This window comes from Sycon ciliatum, chromosome 1, assembly GCF_964019385.1.
Source record: "Sycon ciliatum chromosome 1, ocSycCili1.1, whole genome shotgun sequence".
NCBI lineage: Eukaryota > Metazoa > Porifera > Calcarea > Leucosolenida > Sycettidae > Sycon > Sycon ciliatum.
In genome coordinates, this window is record NC_088643.1 from 4,766,687 (window position 1) to 4,790,551 (window position 23,865).

At 48.4% G+C, this 23,865-nt stretch overlaps 1 protein-coding gene across 1 annotated transcript; it reads left to right on the forward strand.

Annotated features, from left to right (window-relative positions):
- Nucleotides 1-16,246, forward strand: LOC135810625 (hydroxyacylglutathione hydrolase, mitochondrial-like). Its single transcript, XM_065324119.1, has 9 exons — nucleotides 1-185; nucleotides 1,695-1,849; nucleotides 9,014-9,081; nucleotides 9,413-9,530; nucleotides 10,210-10,315; nucleotides 11,470-11,570; nucleotides 14,548-14,649; nucleotides 15,175-15,254; nucleotides 15,467-16,246. The coding sequence occupies exons 1-9, from the start codon at nucleotides 95-97 to the stop codon at nucleotides 15,561-15,563; spliced, it is 918 nt and encodes a 305-aa protein (XP_065180191.1). The 5' UTR covers nucleotides 1-94; the 3' UTR covers nucleotides 15,564-16,246.
- Nucleotides 16,247-23,865: the final 7,619 nt, after the last annotated feature.

The following is a 23,865-nucleotide window of genomic DNA, read 5'->3' on the forward strand; positions in this document are numbered from 1 at the left end:
CCATGGCCATACGAGCGTACTACTATTGCAGCTCGACTAATTATTTGTACAGCGCACTGCTCTTTCAAGTTTCAGGAACCTCGATGGTATTCGAATGACTGGGTTTCACTGGAGATCAGCAGCTGGTCTCCTGAGGACGGGCAGAGCTTGGGCTGGAGTGTATCGTCGACAGCTGAACACCACAGGTGCGCTCACTGATTTACTGCTTGATGGATTTGATTAGCAATAAGTCTATTGCTTCAGTACTTAGCTCCCAGTCGTTTCTTAGGAGAGATCTGTGAACTAAATGCACGCCTAAACATCAACAGAATTTTCTGTTATACTGTGCATTCCTGACGTACAGTCCACGTTCGTAACAATAATAATGGGAAATGAAGAAATTTTAAGATGGCAATGAACAGAATCAGCTGAAGCGCCATCTGTTACGAAGGTTTTATTGAAATGTAAAGTGGTGATGGACAACGAAAATAACTGATTCTGTTCATTGCCATCTTAAAATTGTTGTCACCTCGCCGCCTGTTCAAATGAAGAAAATGGATTTCATTTTTACTACTGTAGCACGGGTATATGGTAGTAAGTAAAACAAGTGTGCGTTACAACCGGCTATACAATTGTGCTGAGAAACACAACCAACTGAGTAAGTTCCGATTGTACCAGTCCACCACCATGCCTGAAATACCAGGGTGGCAGATGCAGCGCCTAACACTAACAGCGAGGGCGAGGTGGTAACTCTCACAACCAATGTCCGATAGGGGGGCGAACCTCGTTAGCTGCATCCATGTTGCCCTCACTCCGAGTAGTGAGCACCCGGTTGACCATGGGTGTCGGCGCAGTTCATTGCATGTATTTAGAAGTGGTTCACGCATGCATCACTGCGTTTGTTAGCACAGTATGTGCTCCCTGCTGCCAGCGCTGGTCTCGAACTCGGGACTTTGTGATTCGCAGGCAAGCCCACAACCACTCGGCCAAAGCACGGATGCTAGTACATGTACATTGTATCTATGTTGGAGCAAAATCACAGTAGCGGAAAAGGGCCGAGTATCCCGGCCCCGCATCCCCGGTCGTCCCACTCTCCACTGCCCTGTGACGCCCCTGCTGGTCATGTGACGCCCCTGCTGGTCATGTGACACCCTGCTGGTCATATGACACCCTTGCTGGTCATGCGACATCCAAGACCTGGTCGTCCCACTCCCCAGAGTCCCCAGTGCCCTGTGGCACCTCTGATGCATACAGCATTAGATCACATAGATCGCGTTATCAGAGTGCACGGAACACTACTCCGAAGTAAGGCGGAATATCTAAATCTCCCACCATTCAATGGCCTGTGGGTTTCTAAATGCTTTTACAGAATCACACATCCAGCTCGCAACGGAAAAAAGGGCAAAAAAAAGAGAGCGAACAGGACGGAAGGAAGGACGATTCACTGTTTTCGTATACACGCTGTGCACAGTTTTCTCCGCCTGTTCTCCACTAGATTTGGGTCGGTCTATTGTAGAGTTCACGATGAACTCAAGTTGTTCCTTCACATGGCATGTCTGTCGCCCAAGCTTGGCCTATTCTATCGGGACACTTGCGCAGCCCATGCTACTTGCCGCTTGTCCTCGTCTTCTTGTAGGTTTGTGCATATCAATACAAAAAGGGAAAGAAAGGAAATCCGTTCTACGTGTTCTCTGCCATGTGCTGTTTGCCCACAGCCGTTCATTGTTGCCATAGCTCTAGCGCTTGGAGTCGCCATAGCAACAAGATGCGCATTCAAATCCTGTCGGCGTTGGAGGACAACTACATGTACTTGCTGGTGGACGAGAGCTCTAAGCAAGCTGCCATCGTCGATCCCGTCAATCCCGAGAAGGTATTGCAGGCCTTAATGTGTTTTAGCAAGAGTACATAATAGTCCGTGGGCCGAGCCCCGAGAAGTTAATTTCTGTGCACATGTCTGGTATAGCAACTTTTTATGATTTCATCTGAAAGATCTTGTCATGAGCTACGTTTTGGTCCATGTTGGCATCTGTGGGCGTGGTCGGTTCTTGAGATATAGGCGTTTGAAATTTCAATATTGTTCCCATGGCAACTGCCTAGCAACTGCATAGCAACCCCATAGTAACAGGCAGTTTTCTTTGTCAATTCGCATTGTAAATCACGCAGAAGTGCACCAGTGGCATTTCAGCAGTGTTCATACACCTGAAGAGCCATATCAGGTATGTAAAATCCAATCCATGACAGTTTCCTATGCCATTATTATAATTATACTGTATACAACACCCATAGTGTGCAATAATACATTGCCAGTGCCAGTCCAGCCTGTGTTTCCTGATGAAGCTACAACGCCTCCAAGGCACCCAGCAGCTACAAAAAGTAATGGTCTATGTTTCCACTGCACACTTGCTTATGGCCAAACACACAGTACAAGAGCCTTTGGGTAATCCCTTTGAATAAATAAATAAATATTATTAAGGGGCTGTCCGTAAATATCGATGTTTTTTTAGAGACGATATTGGTGCTTCTCTCCCTGGACCCCCCCCCCCCCCTCCCCCCAGAAGACGCACATGTACATCTAGATCATGGAATCAATATTTTTGGATGCTCATTTTTTTTCCTTTTTTTTGTCAATAATATGAACCCAAGACGGCCAGTCAAAATTCACATTTTACATGAAAAGATGAGGGCGCTGGCGCGCTAGCGCTACCCGTGCAGTACAACTCATCGTACAAAAAGCGTTCAAAGTGCAACTCATCGTGTACTGGTGTAGCCAAAGCGGCTACGCTCGGGCTTGAATTTTTTCAAATCCTTGTTCAGACAGTGAAGACTGGAAACTCTTGTGGAGTTCGTCCGTGTTTGTTCGCACTGCCTCTACGTCTTGAAAAAGGTCTCCTGCAGGCATCGTTCGGCCGATTTCCACAATCAATAGCTCATTCTTTTGCTCTTGAAATTCGCCATGGGCGTACAGCTTCCAATTTTTGATTTTGTTCTTGTGTCGCGAGTTTTAGCTCCGCGAACGGAAGCTGGTTTCACATTTCTTGTATAGCCATTTAGACGTCCGCGTGCAGGGATCGGCGAAACTTCAGATATTTACATCGATATTTTTCTGATGCTCGAAAAGACGCACATGGCTCAAACCCCCTCCCCCCCCCCCCCCCCCCCCCCCAGACGCACCAATATCGTCTCTAAAAAAACATCGATATTTACGGACGGCCCCTAAGCTGAATACTCTAATCTGCCGACAGTCACTGTTTCGGGGTTTGTCCCCTCATCAGCGCAGCACAGAGTTACAAGGCCGAGCCCGAAGCAATGGAGAATAAATTCTCCAAAGCCAAATTTATATCAGGCCCGAACATACCTCCGCCAGAGTACTCGAACTAAGCTGAATATATAGATATATAGAAGCTGCGTGAAGCGTCGTTTAACATTTTGAATAAATAAAATAATAAATATACATGACATTTATATTCTAGATTTGTCTTTGACCAGAACATACAATGCAGACATATTGTGATGAAGACGGATAAGGCACTCAAATGCAATGAGGATGTTCCTGGTTTGACTGAAGTGTTTACTGCTAGCGTTCATCGCCAGACTCTGCGTCCGGCACGTTTCCATCTATGGCAACGTCGGGGCGATTTGTACATGAGGACGAACAAGTGCAGACATCCGTGCATGACACCTTCTCCTTGTAGCACTTACACCGTGCCGAGCTGCATCCCCGTTTGCACCCGCAATGCACCAGCACGTGCTGCATCAGAGCGGATGGTGCAGGTGGTTGAGTCTTCCATACAATGGAGAGCTGCTCACCATCCAAACACCAACCGTGACCACGGGGATGTGGAACTGGCCCAGCTTGCAGGCACTTCTTCCATAGGTGCGCTTGGAAGTTGCTCCGGAGAGTGTGCTGACGTAGTGCATCCTGCGTGGGGGGCAAATCTTCGTACAGCATCCTCGATGCCTGACAGAACAAGCTGTAGCGGATGTCGTTCACAGAAGCCACCGTGGTCTTTGTGTACAGTTTGCACACAAATTGTTGACATGATGCCTGTAGCTCATCGGTGACTGTGAGGGAGTTGCCGAGCAATTGCATGGCATCACTGTGGCCACTGGTAAGAAGCTTGTATGCCAGCTTCTTGCCCCGACGACCAAATGAGCTAACGGAGTCACACCCGGTGAACGAATGAAAGCCGGGCAGAGCAGTGCAAATGTCTGGACCAAAAGACCGCGAAACCTGGGTCAGGCTGACCAACCGGGTATGTTGCCCTGTACCAGTCTGGAGCAGGAGGTTGCATGCCAGTTGTGGGGCAACCCAAAGGCCAATCACTGCAACGTCCGCGTCGAGGGATTTAATTAGAACAGCAGTGGCTCCTTCTGTTGCTGCATGGGCTGCATGCAGAAACATACGCGTGTCAGCCTCCTCTTGGCAGGAATCTAGGGCGGGAACGGCAACGGAAACAACAGATTTTCCGTCGGGACTGGACAGCCGCTGACACGGGGCCCGTGCTGTAACATAAAGAGCACGCTGCTTGAACAACTGGGCTACCTCGGGCGTCTTCCAGAACAGGACAAGGAAGTCACTGAGGGAGATCTTATTCTCCGACACCGACATGAACCCCTTCCACGGAGGGAGCTTCTGCTCGGCGCCTGGGACGCGGACCACCTGTGAGGATGCCTGGGTTCGCTTTTGGCGTTCAAGTGACTTGATACTGTCGGACGGATACTGGTCGCCAACGAAGTCCACCCGCCCCCCATCCGGAACACTTGCAAGAAGAGATGCCAGCACTTGAGTTGCAAGGCTACCAAAGGTAGCTCCTGTGGGTTTAAGAGATTGCAGGGCAGCCATCGCATCAACAATTACCACAGCTTCCATTTGCTGCGTGATGCCTGGTGAATTCCACACGATCACCAAAATGGGCTAGGATTCGACGCTTGAGGGTAGGACGGGTGAATTCACTGCTTGCACTGCCGAGCTCCGCCTGAAATGTAATCAATTTCGTTGCTAGCTGGGCAAGGGAGACAATGGCATGATGACTTGAGTTGCAAGGCTACCAAAGGTAGCTCCTGTGGGTTTAAGAGATTGCAGGGCAGCCATCGCATCAACAATTACCACAGCTTCCATTTGCTGCGTGATGCCTGGTGAATTCCACACGATCACCAAAATGGGCTAGGATTCGACGCTTGAGGGTAGGACGGGTGAATTCACTGCTTGCACTGCCGAGCTCCGCCTGAAATGTAATCAATTTCGTTGCTAGCTGGGCAAGGGAGACAATGGCATGATGTTCAATTTCCTCCATGTACGTCATCAGCTGCTGCAGTGCAGTTGCAGTAGCTTCATCGATGGGATCATCACGTTCCTGCATGATTGCCTCAAGGGTAGACTTCTTTGTGTAAGTCCTGTAGCAACTAGGGTGGTATCTAACTTCAGCAGCAAAAAATCCAAGTCTCCATCCTCGATAGCCAACGAGACTCGCTTGTCACCACGAGTTCTTGCAGCCTGCACCAATCTCTCGACTCCAGTGTCCATTTCAACACGACTCGTCTTCTCTTGGGTGTATTTGTCCACCATTTTCGTACGTTGGCAAAGAAGGCACAGCGTGAAATCGGTAAGTGGCAAGGACTTCCGAGTAGGTCGCTTCTTGGGGGGAGGCTCAGACATGTCCTCCTCCGGCTCGACATCTAGTTTCGAAACGTCCTTGTAGCTCTCCCTCCCTCTCTTTTTCATGAGGCGAGACAAATTACTTTTGTTTGTGTAATTCTGGAAACACGACCTGTGGTAGAAACCACGAGGCTCGGAGTCTTGAGCAGCTCCTTCGTGTACTAGAAAGTCGTAGACTTCACCTCGACGAACATCCGCAGCACTATGAAACGTAGTCCAACTACGCTCTTGGAATGGAGTTAGCCCTTCCTTTTTTTGAAAGGCCAGGAGTTTTCTCAGGTGGCAATTTCACCAGAATCGGTGGCTCTTCAGGGTCCTCACTCTCCATGATAATATATTCTAGCCAATCGAAGTCGGAACACAAAAGCGGAAAGGCAATGGTAGTTGTTGACAAGAATAGCAACTTGACATCAAGAAACATTTGACATGAAACAGGACCAAGAAACATCGAGTGACCGAAGAAGCCTCCTGGGCACCAAAACGTGATTTGCGATTGTACCTTGAACGGGGGCGAATGCAAAGAAATCAATCGAAATCAGTGTAAAATTTCCGGCAAACCGCGCTGGATTGACAGGAGGAAGAAGGATTCCGCTATTGCTCGGAGCAAGAAATAGCTTGCTCTCCTGCAAGATCCGACCAAATGCGAAGGTGCCAACAAGGAAAATACTTGCCACCGAGTTATGATCTACTGATTTCGCCAATAAAAACCTGCTATACCGGGTGTGTGCACAGACACCTCTAAAACGTGCTCTCCTGAGACTTGGCCCATGGACTATAACCCCCCAGAATGTGCAACACCTGATCCAGCTCTGCATAGGGTCTTGGTCGAGCGTAATCGGATCTTTGCGTCGTAATACCGTACACATCTGAGGGGAACCCGGGGAGTCGCGGGTACTCTCGGATCACAAACAACGGTGCCCTGCCTCGAGACCGGCCTTGCGCTGGTGTGGAGTGTACGCATGACATCAGAAGATCCGATTCCGCTCGACCAAGACCCTATGCAGAGCTGGATCGGTGTTGCACACTCTGGGGGGGGTATGTACTCTTGGTTTTAGCCATTGTTGCTACGCTGATCTCACTCCTGTGAGTGGGCGTGGAGGGGGGGGGGGGGGGGGGGGGGTGAGAGAGAGCGAGAACTCTTTAAAAAAACATTTGTTTGTATTGTACTGGGCGGGATGGTCAGAGAGCTATCGGGTGATAGCCGCTGTCGGGTGTATAGCCGCTGTCGGGTGTATAGCCGCTGTCGGGTGTATAGCCGCTGTCGGGTGTATAGCCGCTGTCGGGTGTATAGCCGCTGTCGGGTGTATAGCCGCTGTCGGGTGTATAGCCGCTGTCGGGTGTATAGCCGCTGTCGGGTGTATAGCCGCTGTCGGGTGTATAGCCGCTGTCGGGTGTATAGCCGCTGTCGGGTGTATAGCCGCTGTCGGGTGTATAGCCGCTGTCGGGTGTATAGCCGCTGTCGGGTGTATAGCCGCTGTCGGGTGTATAGCCGCTGTCGGGTGTATAGCCGCTGTCGGGTGTATAGCCGCTGTCGGGTGTATAGCCGCTGTCGGGTGTATAGCCGCTGTCGGGTGTATAGCCGCTGTCGGGTGTATAGCCGCTGTCGGGTGTATAGCCGCTGTCGGGTGTATAGCCGCTGTCGGGTGTATAGCCGCTGTCGGGTGTATAGCCGCTGTCGGGTGTATAGCCGCTGTCGGGTGTATAGCCGCTGTCGGGTGTATAGCCGCTGTCGGGTGTATAGCCCTTATGCATCATACAGTCATTACAGGATTTTTGTTGCGTGGAACATTTCCCGCGAAAATTCGATGTTTACCCAGTTGGGTGTTGTCGACTGCCACGTGACTTGCAAAATATTCATTGCATTACTTTATGATACTTTCCTTGGTCTGTGTTGGGGTTGATATGCCACACTATTGGCAGCAGGGTGTATTAAAAAAACGTTTTTTTAGTACTCCCGGATTGCCAGTATTGCTGTGTTCCTCTTTGCACAAGTAACAGCATACGGTAGAGAACATTTCTTTCCATTCCTTTCTTTCCGTTCAGGAGTTGTGCCAGGTGTGGATCGTAATACGTCGCCGAGACGTGGGCAAATATTTCGAAATCAATAAGTTTCCTAAAGTTTGCTCACTACATTTCACCGAGGACAATAAGTCTGCTGAGAAAGAAGACGCCAAGAGGAGCAGAAGTTGACATCTCTGTCGAGGAAAGTGCTGGGGAAATCAGCTGTTCCGTCCGTGTGTTTCAGTTTTTCTTCAAATCAAGGTAGCCGAAACGTTGATTGATTTCACCAAAGCCCCATTCAACACATATCCGGCATTCGCTCATGCGAGCATTGTGACCTCGTTGGTCGGGCGTCAAATTAGCACCGGTGCCACTCCAAGTCGTCCTGTTCGGTGGAACAAATTTGTTCGGAATTTCGAGAGCAGAGCACTGGGTCGGAATGTCGCTTTTCATGAAACGAAATCGTTCATGGAACGATGCCTCAGGTAGGGACTCAAATGAGAAGTCTAATAAACGGTGTTTCGCTGCAGCATCAGCAAGATCCTGTTCTCTTTCGAGGTACTTCATGAGAAGGACATCGAGGATATCTTCATCCTCCGGGTCAGCCAAGAAGATGAGCTCCAAATCTCTCAAGTCGTAATCCATGACGAACAAGTCTACTGCCGAAAAACACTGCTAGGCAAGAACACTTGTGCATTCGAGAAACTGGAACTGAAAAGAAATTTGATAAAGGAAGACTTCACTTCTATTGAGATCTCTCAGAAAGCTAAAGGAGAGAAAATATTATTTGTTTGAAAAATTGAAAAAATTCGCATCGTGCCAGGCTGGCAAGGACTATTGCCATATCCACCATGGCAACAGTTCACGTTTAAGTAGCGTCAGATTGCGTAGCGTCAGATTGCTAGTGCATAAAGTCCATTTGATGCAAAATTCAACGTTCACTTTTACCGTTAGCGTTATCGTCTCAATGCTAAGGGTACCTATTGACTCTGTAGAGGACGAGAAGCAAAATATATGCAAGACCCTCCATTAAACTGATTAAAATATTTTGTTACTTTGGACAAATAGCTGATGTATTTTCTTCCTGTAATTTCATCCCTGCTGCTGCTGCTGCTGTTGTTGCTGCTGCTGCTGCTGCTGCTGTTGTTGTTGCTGTTGCTGTTGCCGTTGTTGTTGTTGTTGTTGTTGTTGTTGTTGTTGTTGTTGTTGTTGTTGTTGTTGTTGTTGTTGTTGTTGTTGTTGTTGTTGTTGTTGTTGTTGTTATTGTTGTTGTTGTTGTTGCTGCTGCTGTTGCTGCTGTTGCTGTTATGGTGGTCGGCACCACCGCTTCTGCTGCTGCTGCTGCTGCTGCGGGTATCCTTGTTCTTAACATTGTAGGTTGTGGATGCAGTCAAGCAGCTGAACGATATCCGACTGACGACAGTTCTGACAACGCATCATCACTGGTAAGGCAGCTCAATCAAAGATTTGATTCACAGCTCAATCAAAGATTTGATTCACAGCTCTATCAAAGATTTGACTCACAGCTCTATCAAAGATTTGACTCACAGCTCAATCAAAGATTTGATTCACAGCTCTATCAAAGATTTGATTCGCAGCTCAATCGAAGATTTGATTCGCAGCTCAATCCAAGGTCTGCGTCACAGCTCAATTCAATGATCCGATTCACGAATCTTTGTCCGGGTCCATGACGTCCACTGCGCCCTGTTCTCTACTGTGCGTAAAAGCCAGGACAATATGTATGTGCATGTTCACCTTTGTGCTGTTTTGTCAAAGGGATCACGCCGGGGGCAATGAGAAGCTCGGCTCGTTGGTAGACGGCTTGACTGTGTACGGCGGTGATGAGCGTATACCCCGTGTCACGCACCGGCTGAAGAATGGCGACACGTTCAAGGTACATCTAGCTGTGGAAGGTGTTGATTTGTAAAGATTCTTGGGGGGGGGGGGGGCAAACCAACACATGAAGCACAGAAGCCATAATGACTAGGCCTTTCGTACCATTACTTATCGAGCTGAATGCGGTGGTGATTGAAGCCGCAGCAAGCAAGTCCTTGTATGTTATGTTGATTTGTATGGCGTGCAGCGTGTGGTGAAGCGAGCTAAGTTCTTTGGACGTTTATGCTGGTTGTATATGGATACGATATCGCCTAGCATGTCCAAAAACACATGGACAACTGTTGCTGTACTTCAGCTGCCGCGGGTGCATTCTACCTACGGTTTTTGAATGCTGGGTATGCATGATGGCGACAGTGTACTGAATGCCTATGGACCACTGACGGTCATAGACAAATTTCCCCTGTGTGTGTGGCCATTGTTTCGTGCTCTTGGCTATGTACATTCCATGGCACCTAACTTACTGGCCACTGGGGCTTTTTGAAAGAAACCCGCCTGGTACATTCACTCCCCTCCTCCCTCCCCCCCCCCCCCCCCTCCCCCAGCATTTTTCAGTCACTGTCCAACTATGATATGCTCGAATTTGTGGATATGCCCATATCTTGTCATGATTTCGCATTTGACTGTGCACAAGTGAATTCACTCGATCGTTTCGCGGTGGTGTGTTTGCGGTGTGTTAGATTGGTGAAATGAGCGTGCGTGCAATGCACACGCCGTGCCACACGACCGGCCACATCTGCTATTACATCACCTCACCAACACTGGACACGCCGGCCGTGTTTACCGGTATGTCGAATACGGTGACAAAGTCGTTACGCTGCTTAATTTTCGCTGTGTGTGTGTGTGTGTTCCAGTAAGCCCATTGCGCAATGACATAGTCTGTACCATAAACACCTCACGCAACCACCTGGGCATGGTCGTGTGGGGATGTTGACTGTGTTGAGCAGTGCATTCCTGATCCCAGCGTACTTGCGTGCATTACTCATACGTCCCACATTTGGCGTTGCGCAATCGGCTTATGTGTCTGTCTACATGGCAGGCTGTATGAGCTTCCCTTGCATGCTACAGTAAAACTACAGAATAACGTACCTTCAAGGGCCCTAGAAATTTGTACTTAATGGCCGAGGTGCTGTGTATCCGAGGTGCTGTGTATCCGAGGTCAGGGGACGGGTCTAGCATAATGCACGGCCCTGAAAACAGCTCTTTATATCCCATACCGGGAAAAGGTCACCTCCGCCCGCGGAAGACACTGTTTATTTGCTCGCCACGCTTTGAGGCAAACTAAGACTGCTAAAATATTAATACTGAAACAACCACGTCACTTGTAGCAACCTTCGACTATTGTTCATCTCCAGTTCCTTCTTCCCCCGCTTTTGATTGGTAGCTAGATACAACGTCAACAAGTATCACCTTATTCTCCTGATTGTCAAGATCCTCCACTGGACACACCTTGTCTGGTTGTTCAATGACAAGATTTCCAGGAGATATTCCGTTGTAGAAGTTCATATTTGGCTTGTTGGGGGTTTATTGTATAAAGAATGACCTAATCACACTTCAGCCATGATTGGAGAAGCATATTACACAGGGTGTTTGTGGCCGGTATTTCTGGCGCTATTTCTGGAAGCACACACAGCGCCACAGCTGGCCGGGGAATAGGTCAGTATGTAGAATATGGACTGATGCTAACACCGAACCACAAGAAAAAAAACTTGGGTATATCACTAGTAGAAGACTCCTTGCTGACCTCCATAAGAGTCGTCACATTCTGCGTGTCCCACAGCGCTGCAGAACGTTCTATTGTTGATATTCCTGCTTGTGTGCGGGTGTATGGTGTGTGTGTGTGTTGGGGGGGGGGGGCTCTGTATGTGTGTGTGTGTGCACGGGTACGCGTATGTTACGTGTTTGGCTGATAAATTGCAATTGTGTACTGTGCATTGCAGGAGATACTTTGTTCATCGGCGGCTGTGGCAGGTTTTTCGAGGGCACTGCGGAGCAGATGCAGGCGGCCTTGTCATCCCTCGGTGCTCTAGACCCCAGTACTGTAAGTTAACACTGTGTGTTTGCTCTAGCTAGCATGCTGCCCAGTGTGCTTTGGTGCCCAGTAAATAAGGGCATACACTGTGTCACAGTGTTTTACTCAATCAGCGGACAGATCTCGTGACAGGATGACCAACTACACCTCAGGCTATCCTCTGCCTCGCCACACCAAGCAGCAGAACATAAGTCTTCGCTTGCGAACAAGAATGCATTGAGAGAGAAAATCAATTGGTTGTCCAACGCACTTATCATGATTGTTAAGCTGAAGTGCTTTCGCCGGCGCTGCGTCCAGCAGAGTGTGGGTAGAGCCAGTGTCCACGACAGAAGTCAGGCAATTATTTATTTATTTCACTCAACTCGTGGTCCTTGACCAATCGGCACACAAAGTGCGAGAGAGGGGTGATAGCCAACCACGGCGAGAAAGAAAAGGAATAAAGAAAACGAGAAGAAAGAAGGATAGACAAGCAGCCAGCAAGGAGAGATCCTCTTGTACTACATTATGCGATCGGAGAGCATTGCCGCCCACCACTCAATACCACATTGGCGCACGTCCACGAACATTCTGGGCAGTTACCCGCGGCCGGCTTGGTTCACTATGCAGAGGCAAGGGTCTTTCTGCGTCAACTCTGCTGCTGCCTTTACAGCAGCTGACTGCCCGTTCTTGGTGCTGTGCCACGCCATTCTGTCCGGACAGCTCCTCCTCACATGGCCGGGTTGCTTGCACAAGAAGCACACTAGAGGAGGGAGGCGTCGGGCAGTTTCGGGATATATGGCCCATCTCGCTACAGTTGAAGCACAACATTGATTGGCCTTGGCCACCACCTCCGCCTCCTGCCACTGTCCCAGCAACGGGTCTCCTGTCGTCTTGGTCCTTGGCTGTAGCTTTCAGGACCCAGATTTGTTCCACACAAGCAATGATTGTGATAGACTTACCAGCCATGCTCATACGCAGCTGACGCGTGTAATCCATCGGAAGTCCAGCTGTGATCTGCTCCACCATGACAGGGTCCGAGTCGTTCGTCAAACTGCGGACAGACAATCCCAGTAGGCGGCCATGCGTTGGCGACGTTGGCATCGGGTGACTCATCTGGTTTCAATCTGCGTGACGTGAACTGGCTATACGCTGCAGCTGCTGTCCTAGCAAACGCTTCCGTTAACTTGGCCACCAGGAACGTGTCTCCTTCTAAAAACAACTGCAGGTGCAGTAATTGCGCTGTCCCGTTGTTCCATTTCTGTATCTTAGCCAACACAGCAAACTTCTCGCGACACATCGTCAAGTCGTCCGAGCACCACCACGGTATGGCTTCAAGAAACTGTCCACTTTCAGCCACATCTCTGCGCCTCTGCTTGCTCACTCACACCACAAAACAGAGCTCCACTGGCTCCCGGGTTTCGGCACCATAAGTTGTAAAAGGATTACTGACTGCGCCTCAGCCCAACCCCTTTCCCGGCACACCAACCAGCAGAACATAACTCTTCGCTTACGAACACGAACACATTCAGAGAGAAAAGCAAATTTCTGAATTTTCAGGAAGATCTTAGGTCAACTAAAAGTAATACATGTACTCTTGAGCCAAGAAAGGATCACACATCAAGATGGCAAGGAAAGATGGCAACCTACCTTATCACGCGTGTAAGCACACAAATAGCAAACAAAAACAAACAAACAAACGTCACATGCGCACGACGCAAAAAAATCGAACGAAGAGATTGACAATAAATCAGTCAAAGGAATTGAAAAAATGATCGAACAATTGACCTAGACACCAAGGATTAGAGCGGCAGTGTCAACGAGCAATCAGGAACAACAATCAAGGGAAGAGAGAGAGGGATAGACGCAATAACAACACAGCTGACTATGGACCACAGCAACTGGCAGCAGTAAGCATGTCTTAAAAGTACACATAATGTTCCAACCCCACAACATACATTGAAAACAAACAGTACTGCCAATTCATAGAATCACAACACAACAATGTCACCAAAGATAATGTCGTACTATTTCAACCTGTGTTTTATATCTTTGAAGTACAAAGGACGAAACAGTTCTGTCCGCAGATTGAGTATCTTTTAAGTACCGTATTTTCCGGAGTATAAGCCGCACCCCCCCCCCCCCCCCATTTTTGTCACGAAATACACACATCTACCCTATTTATCACCATTATTTTGATCATCGGAGTATAAGCCCCAACCCCCTTTTTTTGGGTGAATTTTGAGTGTTCAATGTGCGGCTTATACTCCGGAAAATACAGTATGTACATTAGCATACAGGTGAAATTAGGCACTGTTCTGTGTGTCACTCAGAGTCACCATCGCTCGATTTCCCGGAGCTCCGTTCACCAGAACTGACAAGTTTATCGAAGTTCAAGTACACACTCCACTGGTGTAACTAGCAAGGAGACCTCTGGTCGGTCGAGTTGCTCCGCCGAGTACATCGGCACTCGTCCCTACATCCCCATTTGTCTTGTTTTATGTTGTCATCCACATGTATCCCAGTAGGGATGTGTTCATAGTAAACTTCATAGTACAAAAAGAAAGAAAAAAAAACTAGAAAATGGTGGTGGGTATATGGCTACATATGGATTGTGTCGGGTCATAGGCTGTGGATTTCACACCAGTGTGATGCATGTACATTGGACCACTTTTTATTTTGTATATGTTTTCATAATCGGAGTATAGTGCCTTCCTGCGATTTTGAGCCTGAAATAGTAGCACATCTAAAGCGCACTATGCACCAGAAAATGCAGTAAGACAGACATGCATGTACACATGAGGTGCACACCAAATGCACGTACATACAACCTCTCTCTCTCTCTCTCTCTCTCTCTCTCTCTCTCTCTCTCTCTCTCTCTCTCTCTCTCTCTCTCTCTCTCTCTCTCTCTCTCTCTCTCTCTGCCATTTACTAGCTCTTCCTCTCTTCATCGTTTAACCAATGCCTGCACGTCATTGTTCTCCCTTCTTCTTTCATGTGTTGTTTGTAGAAAGTCTACTGTGGTCATGAGTACACGGTGAGCAATCTGAAGTATGCAGTGAACGTCGAACCGGACAATCAGACATTGAGGCAGAAACTCGCCGAAGCTGAGGTAAATGTGTGAACCCTTTGTTGAGGAGAGATGCTGTGTTGACTTCACGTGGGGCTGACGTACATGGTCATAATTATATTCTTGCTCTTAGAGAGATGGTGGCTATCATTCGGTGCACTCTCGACCAGAACTGAACTACAGTCCATTCACATATTCAGGCTCCCAGAGTAGTTGACCAAGGACAGTCTCTTGCACATGCTTGTAAATTGTAATCAGAAGTATGGCCCTTTGCTCAGTATGAATTTTTCTAATATGATCAGTCACCACCGCTACACAATGGTCGTTGACGCTGCAAGAGGCTGGAGGGTCATTGTCAATACCAACTATATACCGGAATTGTCCTCGCTGTGGTGATGGTGATGCGAGTGCAGAGTTTTGAATTTGCAGCGTCAATGACCTTTGTGTAATGGTGGTGACTGATCATAATATTATTATGAATTGGCTACAGTGGAGCCTCCGTGTTCTAAAAAATGAATGTTTCTAATACTTATAATCGTATTGTGTTGCTCTGTGTTGTATTCACAGGCCGACAGGGCAGCAGGAAGACCCACCGTGCCCTCGGATATCCGTGGAGAGCTAGCATTCAACCCATTCATGAGAACTAAGTAAGACAGAGTCGCTGAGTTTTAGAAGACCTATGAAAATTCAGTATGGCTGCTGCAGACATCACCACGCAACACGACAACTTGTTAGAGGTTTAGGCTGCTCGTAATTTTTTTTGTTGATAGCACCTTGTTGAGCGGGGTCCTCTTTTCGTTCCCATTGTAAACGTTTGGGTTTTTGTCCCGTGTCTGTGCCTGTGCGTGATTTGAAACAGTGTTGCAAGCGTACAGAAACACACCGGACGCAGTAACCCCGTCGACACGATGGCAGCGTTGCGCGAAGAGAAGAACAGCTTCAAGCCGAAGCTCTGAGCAACAGACGGCGGCGATATCGACAGGTAGCAGCAATCAATGCCCGGTGACAATACAGCTCACTGAGTGGACACTGAGTGGCATGATCACTGTTATCTATTGAGGTGTTGTGCGATTATGTCATCATTTGAGATGTGTATTATGGAGGGCAATACTGTGCTGTTGCAGCACAACTACATGAGCACTGGTTTGCCACTCGCACTCGGACCATAGAATCATGTGATGATGCCGTTTTCATGATGTTTGTAACAACGTGCACGTATCCTGTGTGAGTGTGAGCTCTGCCGCATTGGTTTACTGCACTAGTGCAACTTGTCAAATAGATGTACACGCTCAGCTGAGACTGAAACAGGGCAAATGAAATGTAGCAGTGCTGCGGCGTCTCTCCATTTGCAAACGCAGCTGTGATATTCTAGCGACATGTGCACTGCTCTCGATTTCTTTGATCCAACTCTCAATCGCGCAGGCGCGTGCATACACCCCAGCCTGGGTGCACACGTTGATTAGTATTTTTTAGTACTAGTATTTTCTCTTCATCCCAGCTGCATTGTCACTTATTCTCAATCCGCTGCTTATCCATTGCAGCAGCCCCATGCATTGAACTCTCTGCGGCTGATTTTAGATTATCCTTTCTGAGCCACTAGTTGAATTGAATTTTTGTTGAATTGAATTTGCTATCTAGACCGTAGCGGTAGATGCTTGGTGCTGATATAGCGTGCCTATTTCGAATGAACAGTGACAGAGTGTTGCAGCACACAGTGAATGCTCCATACTGAAATAATGCTACATGTACTAATACTGCTCGATGAAATCCAGTCGCGTCACTCAAGTGTGTGCCAGGCGTTGCGCAGCCCTACACCTGCGAACACTGGTCTGCGAAATGGTGCAAGGCGCAAACTTGAGTGACGACGCGACTGGATTTCATTGGGCAGGACTGTACATGCACAGCACAGTTGCCATGGTCACATGACCCAATACAGTCACTGGCTTTCTCCCAGGCAAACATGCAATCAGACTGAAGAACTGAACTACCTTCATTGTTCAAACTATCTCATCACAAACACCATTTCCAAACGCTTCAACTACTACTACTAGTACACATAAAGTACTTTCATCACCTTCTCGTCGGGTGCATGGATACTGAGGCAGAAAAGAAAAGAACACGTACTTTTAAGTTCAAGACCAGTAATTCACTAATAAATAATGTGAACTATTCGCAAGTCACTGGCATCATGGTTAGGCTGTAGCTCATCTAGGAGGATGGTGCAGTGGACCGTATCAAATGCCCGGCTCATGCCCCGCGTCCAATCAGATGCCTTGGATGTGGATCGTCTTGAAGTTGTGAAAGCGCTGACTCACAGCGCTCAACCTCAACCAGTAGGCAGTTGTGACACCACACAATGTCGCTAGCACTACAGTGGAGGCTACATGCACTTAAGTCTTTGTAAAGCTGAGACACTATTCGATCTGAGGTTGAATGCGTTTTAATACAGTAAGTAGTGATGGGACCTTCCGGAGCACCGAGAGTATGCCGATTGGTCAAGTCCTGGTAAGGGCCCGGAGTGGCTTTCCCGATTTCTGTTGCAGGAGGATGAGCGTATACCTCTTCCGATGAGAAGATTGTTATCCTCCAGTGCCATCATGATTGAATCATACAGTACGCAAGCAATCTACTGTGCGGCATATGATGGGCACTACTCTAGCATCTCGGGCATCATTCCAATCCAGCATTGCGAGCTTCGGATAGGATTCACAGCTATGAACCTTGCACATGCCCTTTGTTGTACAGGCCCTTCGTTATTACATGTCTTTCGTTGTACAATCATGTACTAGTGCCGGGTAAACGCCGCATGATTATGCTGAGAATCGACGACAGGCAGTTCTGGAAAAGAGGAAACTGAGCCTCCGGATCAAGGGGAAACTGAGCCCCGATCGTGCTGGGAAACTGATCCCCGACTGCCCGGGAAAACTGAGCCTCCTCTGAGTCGCGGTGGTCTGAGCCACAAGCTGCAGTTTGGGATAACAACATCCTGGTTTAAGTCTTTCGTTGGTATTGAAGATAATTCATACCGGTAGTACAGTACAAGACAAACAATTTGAAACTCCCGGGGTTATCTGTATCTACTAATGAGGCCTCGAGGGTAGAACTGTAGCCTGATTTACCAGGAAACCAACGTCGACACATCAACACCACCACCAAACAACGACCAGCTACGAGGTTGACTGGAGCCGCCAAGGGCAGGAGCCTCCTAAGAAATATTGGTTCATAATGCCTGGCCTTCCTTGTGTCACGACACTGAAAGTTGAACTCTTCATTGAGAGAAAAAGAAGAAAAAGGAAGAAAAAAGCAAGAAAAAAGTAGGTGTCAATCGAGAGTCCAGATCAAGGAGCCGTTCCCTCACGTTTCATGATCCAGACAATCCACTAACACGAAATCCACGTTGAAACCCGACTGCGGACACACCAAAGAGGGAGGAACTGGTTCGGATCCTAAGCCATAGCTGGACCAGACCTTGTGTGTCGCCGACGAGACTCGAACCCACGACCTACAAGTAGGTCGCAAGCTCGGCAATCCCAAGACTTAACCGAAGATGCTATCTGGGATATCTATATCTATATGGAACATCACGTTATATGAACCCTTGACCTTTGATCTGACCCTACCCTACACGTACGTATACATCCCTCATACATGCCCAAAGTATACAGGTCAGATCAAAGGTCAAGGGTTCATATGACATGATGTTCCATATAGATACAGGTATCCCGGATAGCATCTTCGGTTAAGTCTTGGGATTGCCGAGCTTGCGACCTACTTGTAGGTCGTGGGTTCGAGTCTCGTCGGCGACACACAAGGTCTGGTCCAGTTATGGCTTAGGATCCGAACCAGTTCCTCCCTCTTTGGTGTGTCCGCAGTCGGGTTTCAACGTGGATTTCGTGCTAGTGGATTGTCTGGATCATGAAACGTGAGGGAACGGCTCCTTGATCCGGTCTCTCCATTGGCACCTACTTTTTTTTTCTTCCTTTTTTCTTTTTCCTTCCCGGCCAGGTCTCTCTTGATCGAGGAGGAAGTAGTTTTAAAAATGCGGTACAGTTTGTTGTAGTGTGGTTAGTTAGATAGGGAAGGACATCCTCTCTTCTCCTTGCGGGGTCCGTGCCCCTCGCTCTTGTGTGGCACATCGGCGAAGCGCGGGATGGCTGTCGGCTGCCGGTGGGTACCCATGCGTCGTTCGTCACTGGCCCTGGAAAACACGAAGGACGTTCCTCTATCCGAATAGAACTCCAACATACATGTACATTGTTGGTATATACAGAAGCCTTGCTTGGTAGTTTAACATGTTTTTCGATTTTGACAGCATGTTACAAGGCGAGGACGCGTAGTGCTAACCATAAACCGGTTGGCAGAGTCCCGGTCTTGCGACCATTTGAACCGTATTGGGAAAACCCAGGTTCGGACATAATGTAGAGTAACGAGGGTCCGAACCTGGGTTTTCCCAATACGGTTCAAATGGTCGCAAGACCGGGACTCTGCCAACCGGTTTATGGTTGTAGTCAGGAGCACTACGCGTCCTCGCCTTGTAACATGCTGTCAAAATCGAAAAACATGTACATTGTTCCAGAACAGCTACTGATGATACTATGGAGTACATGACTGTAGTGAGGGACTGATGTTCACTGTGCACAACACCGACTCAAAACTCTCTTTCACCCAGCCTACGTAGTAGAAAGAAGAGTCGATGGTGAGCAGACTGAAAAATCGTGGAAATCAATCACGGCCGGCCTAGTGGAGAGTTCCCGTAGAGATTTTGAAGGATCATCACCGCCATACCAGTCCATAGACATCTCTCTGGCTGCCGTGGTGAAAAGGAACCACCAAGAGGAAGTGGATTATGGTAAACGAACGGCAAACTTTTCGTCGACGGGACACGATTATACATCTCGTCTTCAGCACCCGAAGGCATAAGAACACAGAGCGAAAAATGAAGAAAAAAGGAAGAAAAAAAGCAGGTGTCAATCGAGAGTCCAGATCAAGGAGCCGTTCCCTCACGTTTCATGATCCAGACAATCCAGACAATCCACTAACACGAAATCCACGTTGAAACCCGACTGCGGACACACCAAAGAGGGAGGAACTGGTTCGGATCCTAAGCCATAACTGGACCAGACCTTGTGTGTCGCCGACGAGACTCGAACCCACGACCTACAAGCAGGTCGCAAGCTCGGCAATCCCAAAATTAACCGAAGATGCTATCTGGGATGCCTATATCTATATGGAACATTAGGCTATATGAACCCTTGACCTTTGATCTGACCTCTGCCCTACATGTCCGTGTACATCCCAATCAGGCCTCGCTCGAGCTCTCGGACATGCCCGAATTCGCGAAGTATAGACAGGTCAGATCAAAGGTCAAAGCGTCCTGATTGATGCCTAGCCTTGGCCTTCGATCGTGGAATAAAATAATGCTTCATCTACTGGCGATTATCCACTTCCTAGTTCCTGATGCCAGTATTCCTTGGTGTTTCCTTTTCACCACATCAGTCTGTCGATGGACCAGTGATGTTTGTTTGTTGCTTGTTTGTTTTGATTTGCAAATTCAAACGGGCATAGAACCCAGTAACATGAAAGCGAATATGAAAAATATAATGAAAATGAGAATTAAAATACTTAGATCTTCAGCGTAGAGTCAGCGGTACATCAGAGGGAGATCGGGTACAACAGAGAGAGATGTGGTGGTGATTCTTCCAGACCTCTTCGGTGACAGTGATGGAAAGTAGATAATGCGGCTGGGCGGCATGGATCAACATGGGCAACCGAGTGGAAATCGACGAATCAAAATATCTTTGAATTATTTTTCCATAGGAAATACCATCGGGCGGTAATGGCGCGAAGGCTACTGAGTGTTTGGTGCCGTAGATCCTGCCTGAGTGGATCCTGCATGAGTGGATCCTGCCTGAGTGGATCCTGCCTGAGTGGATCCTGCCTGAGTGGATCCTGCCTGAGTGGATCCTGCCTGAGTGGATCCTGCCTGAGTGGATCCTGCCTGAGTGGATCCTGCCTGAGTGGATCCTGCCTGGGACTCAGATATCATCTTATGGCTCGGGAGCGTATGGCAACTTGGAGACCTGAATTGCAGATGGTGGGATTTCTGACTATGGTGTTGCCATACAATACATCTAATGTACATGTACAGTGCTGGCACTGAAATCCGACCCCTGAGCGGTGCGTTCACATTCTAGCGGTCTCTATTTCGTAGTTTTTCAACCCCGTGTTGGGTCTTTGCAATGTGAGCGCACCACCGCTCAGGGGTCGGATTTCAGTTGCCAGCACTGTATGACCAGATAACTTTGTTGACCCTGTCCAGGGTCCACCCAGAAATACACACTAACAATGTGGGGAACGTGTGCGGATGAGGGCCAAATGGCCCCTACGGATAATTATGGAACGTCTTCGGCATTGCTACCATCATACGTCACCTAGTACCTGGTTTGTGATTTGTCTGTAGGAAGGGGGGGGGGGGGCTGCGAAGGAAGAAAGGCCATTTCAATATCTTTGTCCGCATTGAGATGGGCATTCGTCACCAGTACCAGGTATAACAAATAAATAAACAATCTCAGGACAAGTGCCAATTTCTTGCTTTTCCCTTTGTGATGTGGGACCAGTTTGGGATTGGTTAGTGGGTCTAAACCAGGGAGTCACACCCGAACCAGGGAATCCCACCAAACAGACCAGGGAGGCAAAACGTACGCCGTCGCATGATTACCTGTCTCGGAGGGCTGCCACAACGCTAAACTTGCATCTCTGTCATGTCGGGCAACACAGGCACCCGGGAAAGGGGATGTGACTTTTCAGTTTCTTTCACGACGAGCACGCAGGGTAGCTGGGCAATTGTTTTTTATCCATGGCTTTAGTAAGCCCACGCACGAGCCCTTGATTGTGGGGCAGAGTAACGGGATAGGTTTTCCTTGGAGGAATGCCTATGATTATTCTTTTTTCTTTTTTATTCCACGATGGCGTGACGCCAATAAGCACGATCGATAAGTGTGATAGAACTGATGTTCGCCAGAAACAGCTAGATGGAAATCAACCGGAGAGGCAAGAAGCAATGGATCATGAAAAACAGGCGGGGGCAATATGGTGGTGGGATGGCTGCTTCGTATGAAATCCATTGTTTTGTGGTTCATTGTTTCACGATTAGAGTTATCTTGATAGTCACAGGGGTAAATAAAGTCAGGTACGTGTAGCATTTCCGGCTTGCTAAGCGAAGCTGTTGCACACCCGGCCGAAATGAGGATTTAGAATCAGAGTAGAGTGTTCCCAATTCCGTTTTTTAAATAGACTTACATGTACAATGACTTGTACATCTAGACAGCCACAGTCAGAGGAGATACCAAGGCCTAGGCCCTAGGATACTCACTGGGGTCGCTGCTAGGACAGAAAGGAGCCACTAGAAGTGCGGCCCGTTCCACTTTTACTAGTACCAGGGTGGAAGATCTTTATCCTGCTGGGGCATGTCTTGCTGTGAAGTCTCAACGCCGTTTTGTCTCAGCGCCCTGCAGATGACGACGTTCTCTCCTCTCGTGCATGGGCTCAGTGCGTCCCCAGCGCCTCAACAGCTCACATACATGTACACACACACACACATACACCTCAGACCTCAGACACACACACACACACACACACACACACACACACACACACACACACCATTGGACCATTGGACCATTGGACGCCCATCGCCGGAGGCGATGATAGCGATGCTACAGCAGAAGCCATAACAGCTTGTGCTGGGATTCAACCATTCAACAGCTTGCAAGGCTGAAGAATTGACCGCCAATATTCAGCCTGGTCTACACCACACAGCTATGAAGTGGCTTTTTTTGGCCAATGAATCCCTACTTTTTGGTCTTTTCATTTTTTTCACGCACACACATCACACCACATACTCCGGCATGCACTGGCTGTTGGTAACCACCCAGGAGAATGAAAGAAAAGTCAGGAGAAGTCTGAGAAAGAGAAGAAAGACGTGTGTGACCATAATCGTCGGGAATCGAACCCGCAACCTATCGATTGGAAATCGCTGCACATACCACTGCAAACACACACACACACACACACACACACACACACACAGTGACACACACACACACACACCATTGACCATTTGACGCCCATCGCCGGAGGCGATGATAGCGATGCTACAGCAGAAGCCATAACAGCTTGTGCTGGGACACACACACACATACACACACACACACACATACACACACACACACGCACACGCACACGCACACGCACGCACACACCTTGAACATTGAACGTGCCCATTTTCCGATGGTAATGATAGCGAAGGGACTATTGCTAGCTTTGCAGTACGGAACATGGCGCTTGAGATCCCCGGGACGACGGCAGACCTTTCCACATGCGAAGCGGAAGCCAGAGTCTGGATCAGGGGGAGCATGGGTGGGATGACGACGGTGAGCAATCTTCCTCCAGGCGGAGCAATCTTGGGCAGCAGCAAACTAGGCCTTGGCGGATAATGCCGGCAGAAAAATTGGCAGAATTCGGTACTTTTTCTGGTAAGTTTCATGCATGCTTGGTATGTGGATAAAGAAATGGAGCAGAATTCGAGGAATTGCCCGCCATAAGGTTTGTATGGTTCTGCCAATTTCGGTGCAAAAAAAGCAGAATCTGCCACCTTTTCGAGCATTATCCGCCAAGGCCTACGGCAAACCAGTAGGCAGAAGGCACGGGGGGGAGGGGGGGGACTGATGGAGCGGAAGTCATCTACGATGATGTCACGCCACCACTTGCGCGGGCCATGGCGAGGGCGCGTTTACCCTCACACACACACACACACACGGACGCACACACACACGCGCACACACACATACATGTACATGTACATACTAGGGTTTGCATTTTGCAAGCAATGTCTCACTTCCGGGTTTACCACAGTGCACTCACCCCTACACGACATGTACAGTGGTGTAGTGCACTACCAAGTACCAGTACCAGTATCACACCATACCAAGCCCTACTAGTACGTGAGTTTGTTTGATGGTATGCATGCTTTTGGCCGTATATGTACAAGTCTAGTAGTCTGTAGTGAAGAGATTTTACCATACCACTTACCAGGATCCCGCGAATATTATTATTCTTACTTACCAGCTGGCCGGCCCGCGGCCCGCGCCGATATGTGAATACAAATGACTACAGTAGTATGCTGTAGTATGTATAATTATGTACCTCATGTCGTCAAGAAGACAGTCAGTACTTTTGTGTACCACCTCCAGCATTCTT

What these genes read in the sequence shown, in the direction of transcription:
- LOC135810625 (XM_065324119.1), top strand. Translation starts at nt 95, where the DNA reads ATGACTGGGTTTCACTGGAGATCAGCAGCTGGTCTCCTGAGGACGGGC. An exon ending in CACGCCGGCCGTGTTTACCG is followed by an intron (nt 10,316 to 11,469) that starts GTATGTCGAATA and finishes TGTGCATTGCAG; the next exon opens with GAGATACTTTGTTCATCGGC. An exon ending in AGAAACTCGCCGAAGCTGAG is followed by an intron (nt 14,650 to 15,174) that starts GTAAATGTGTGA and finishes TTGTATTCACAG; the next exon opens with GCCGACAGGGCAGCAGGAAG.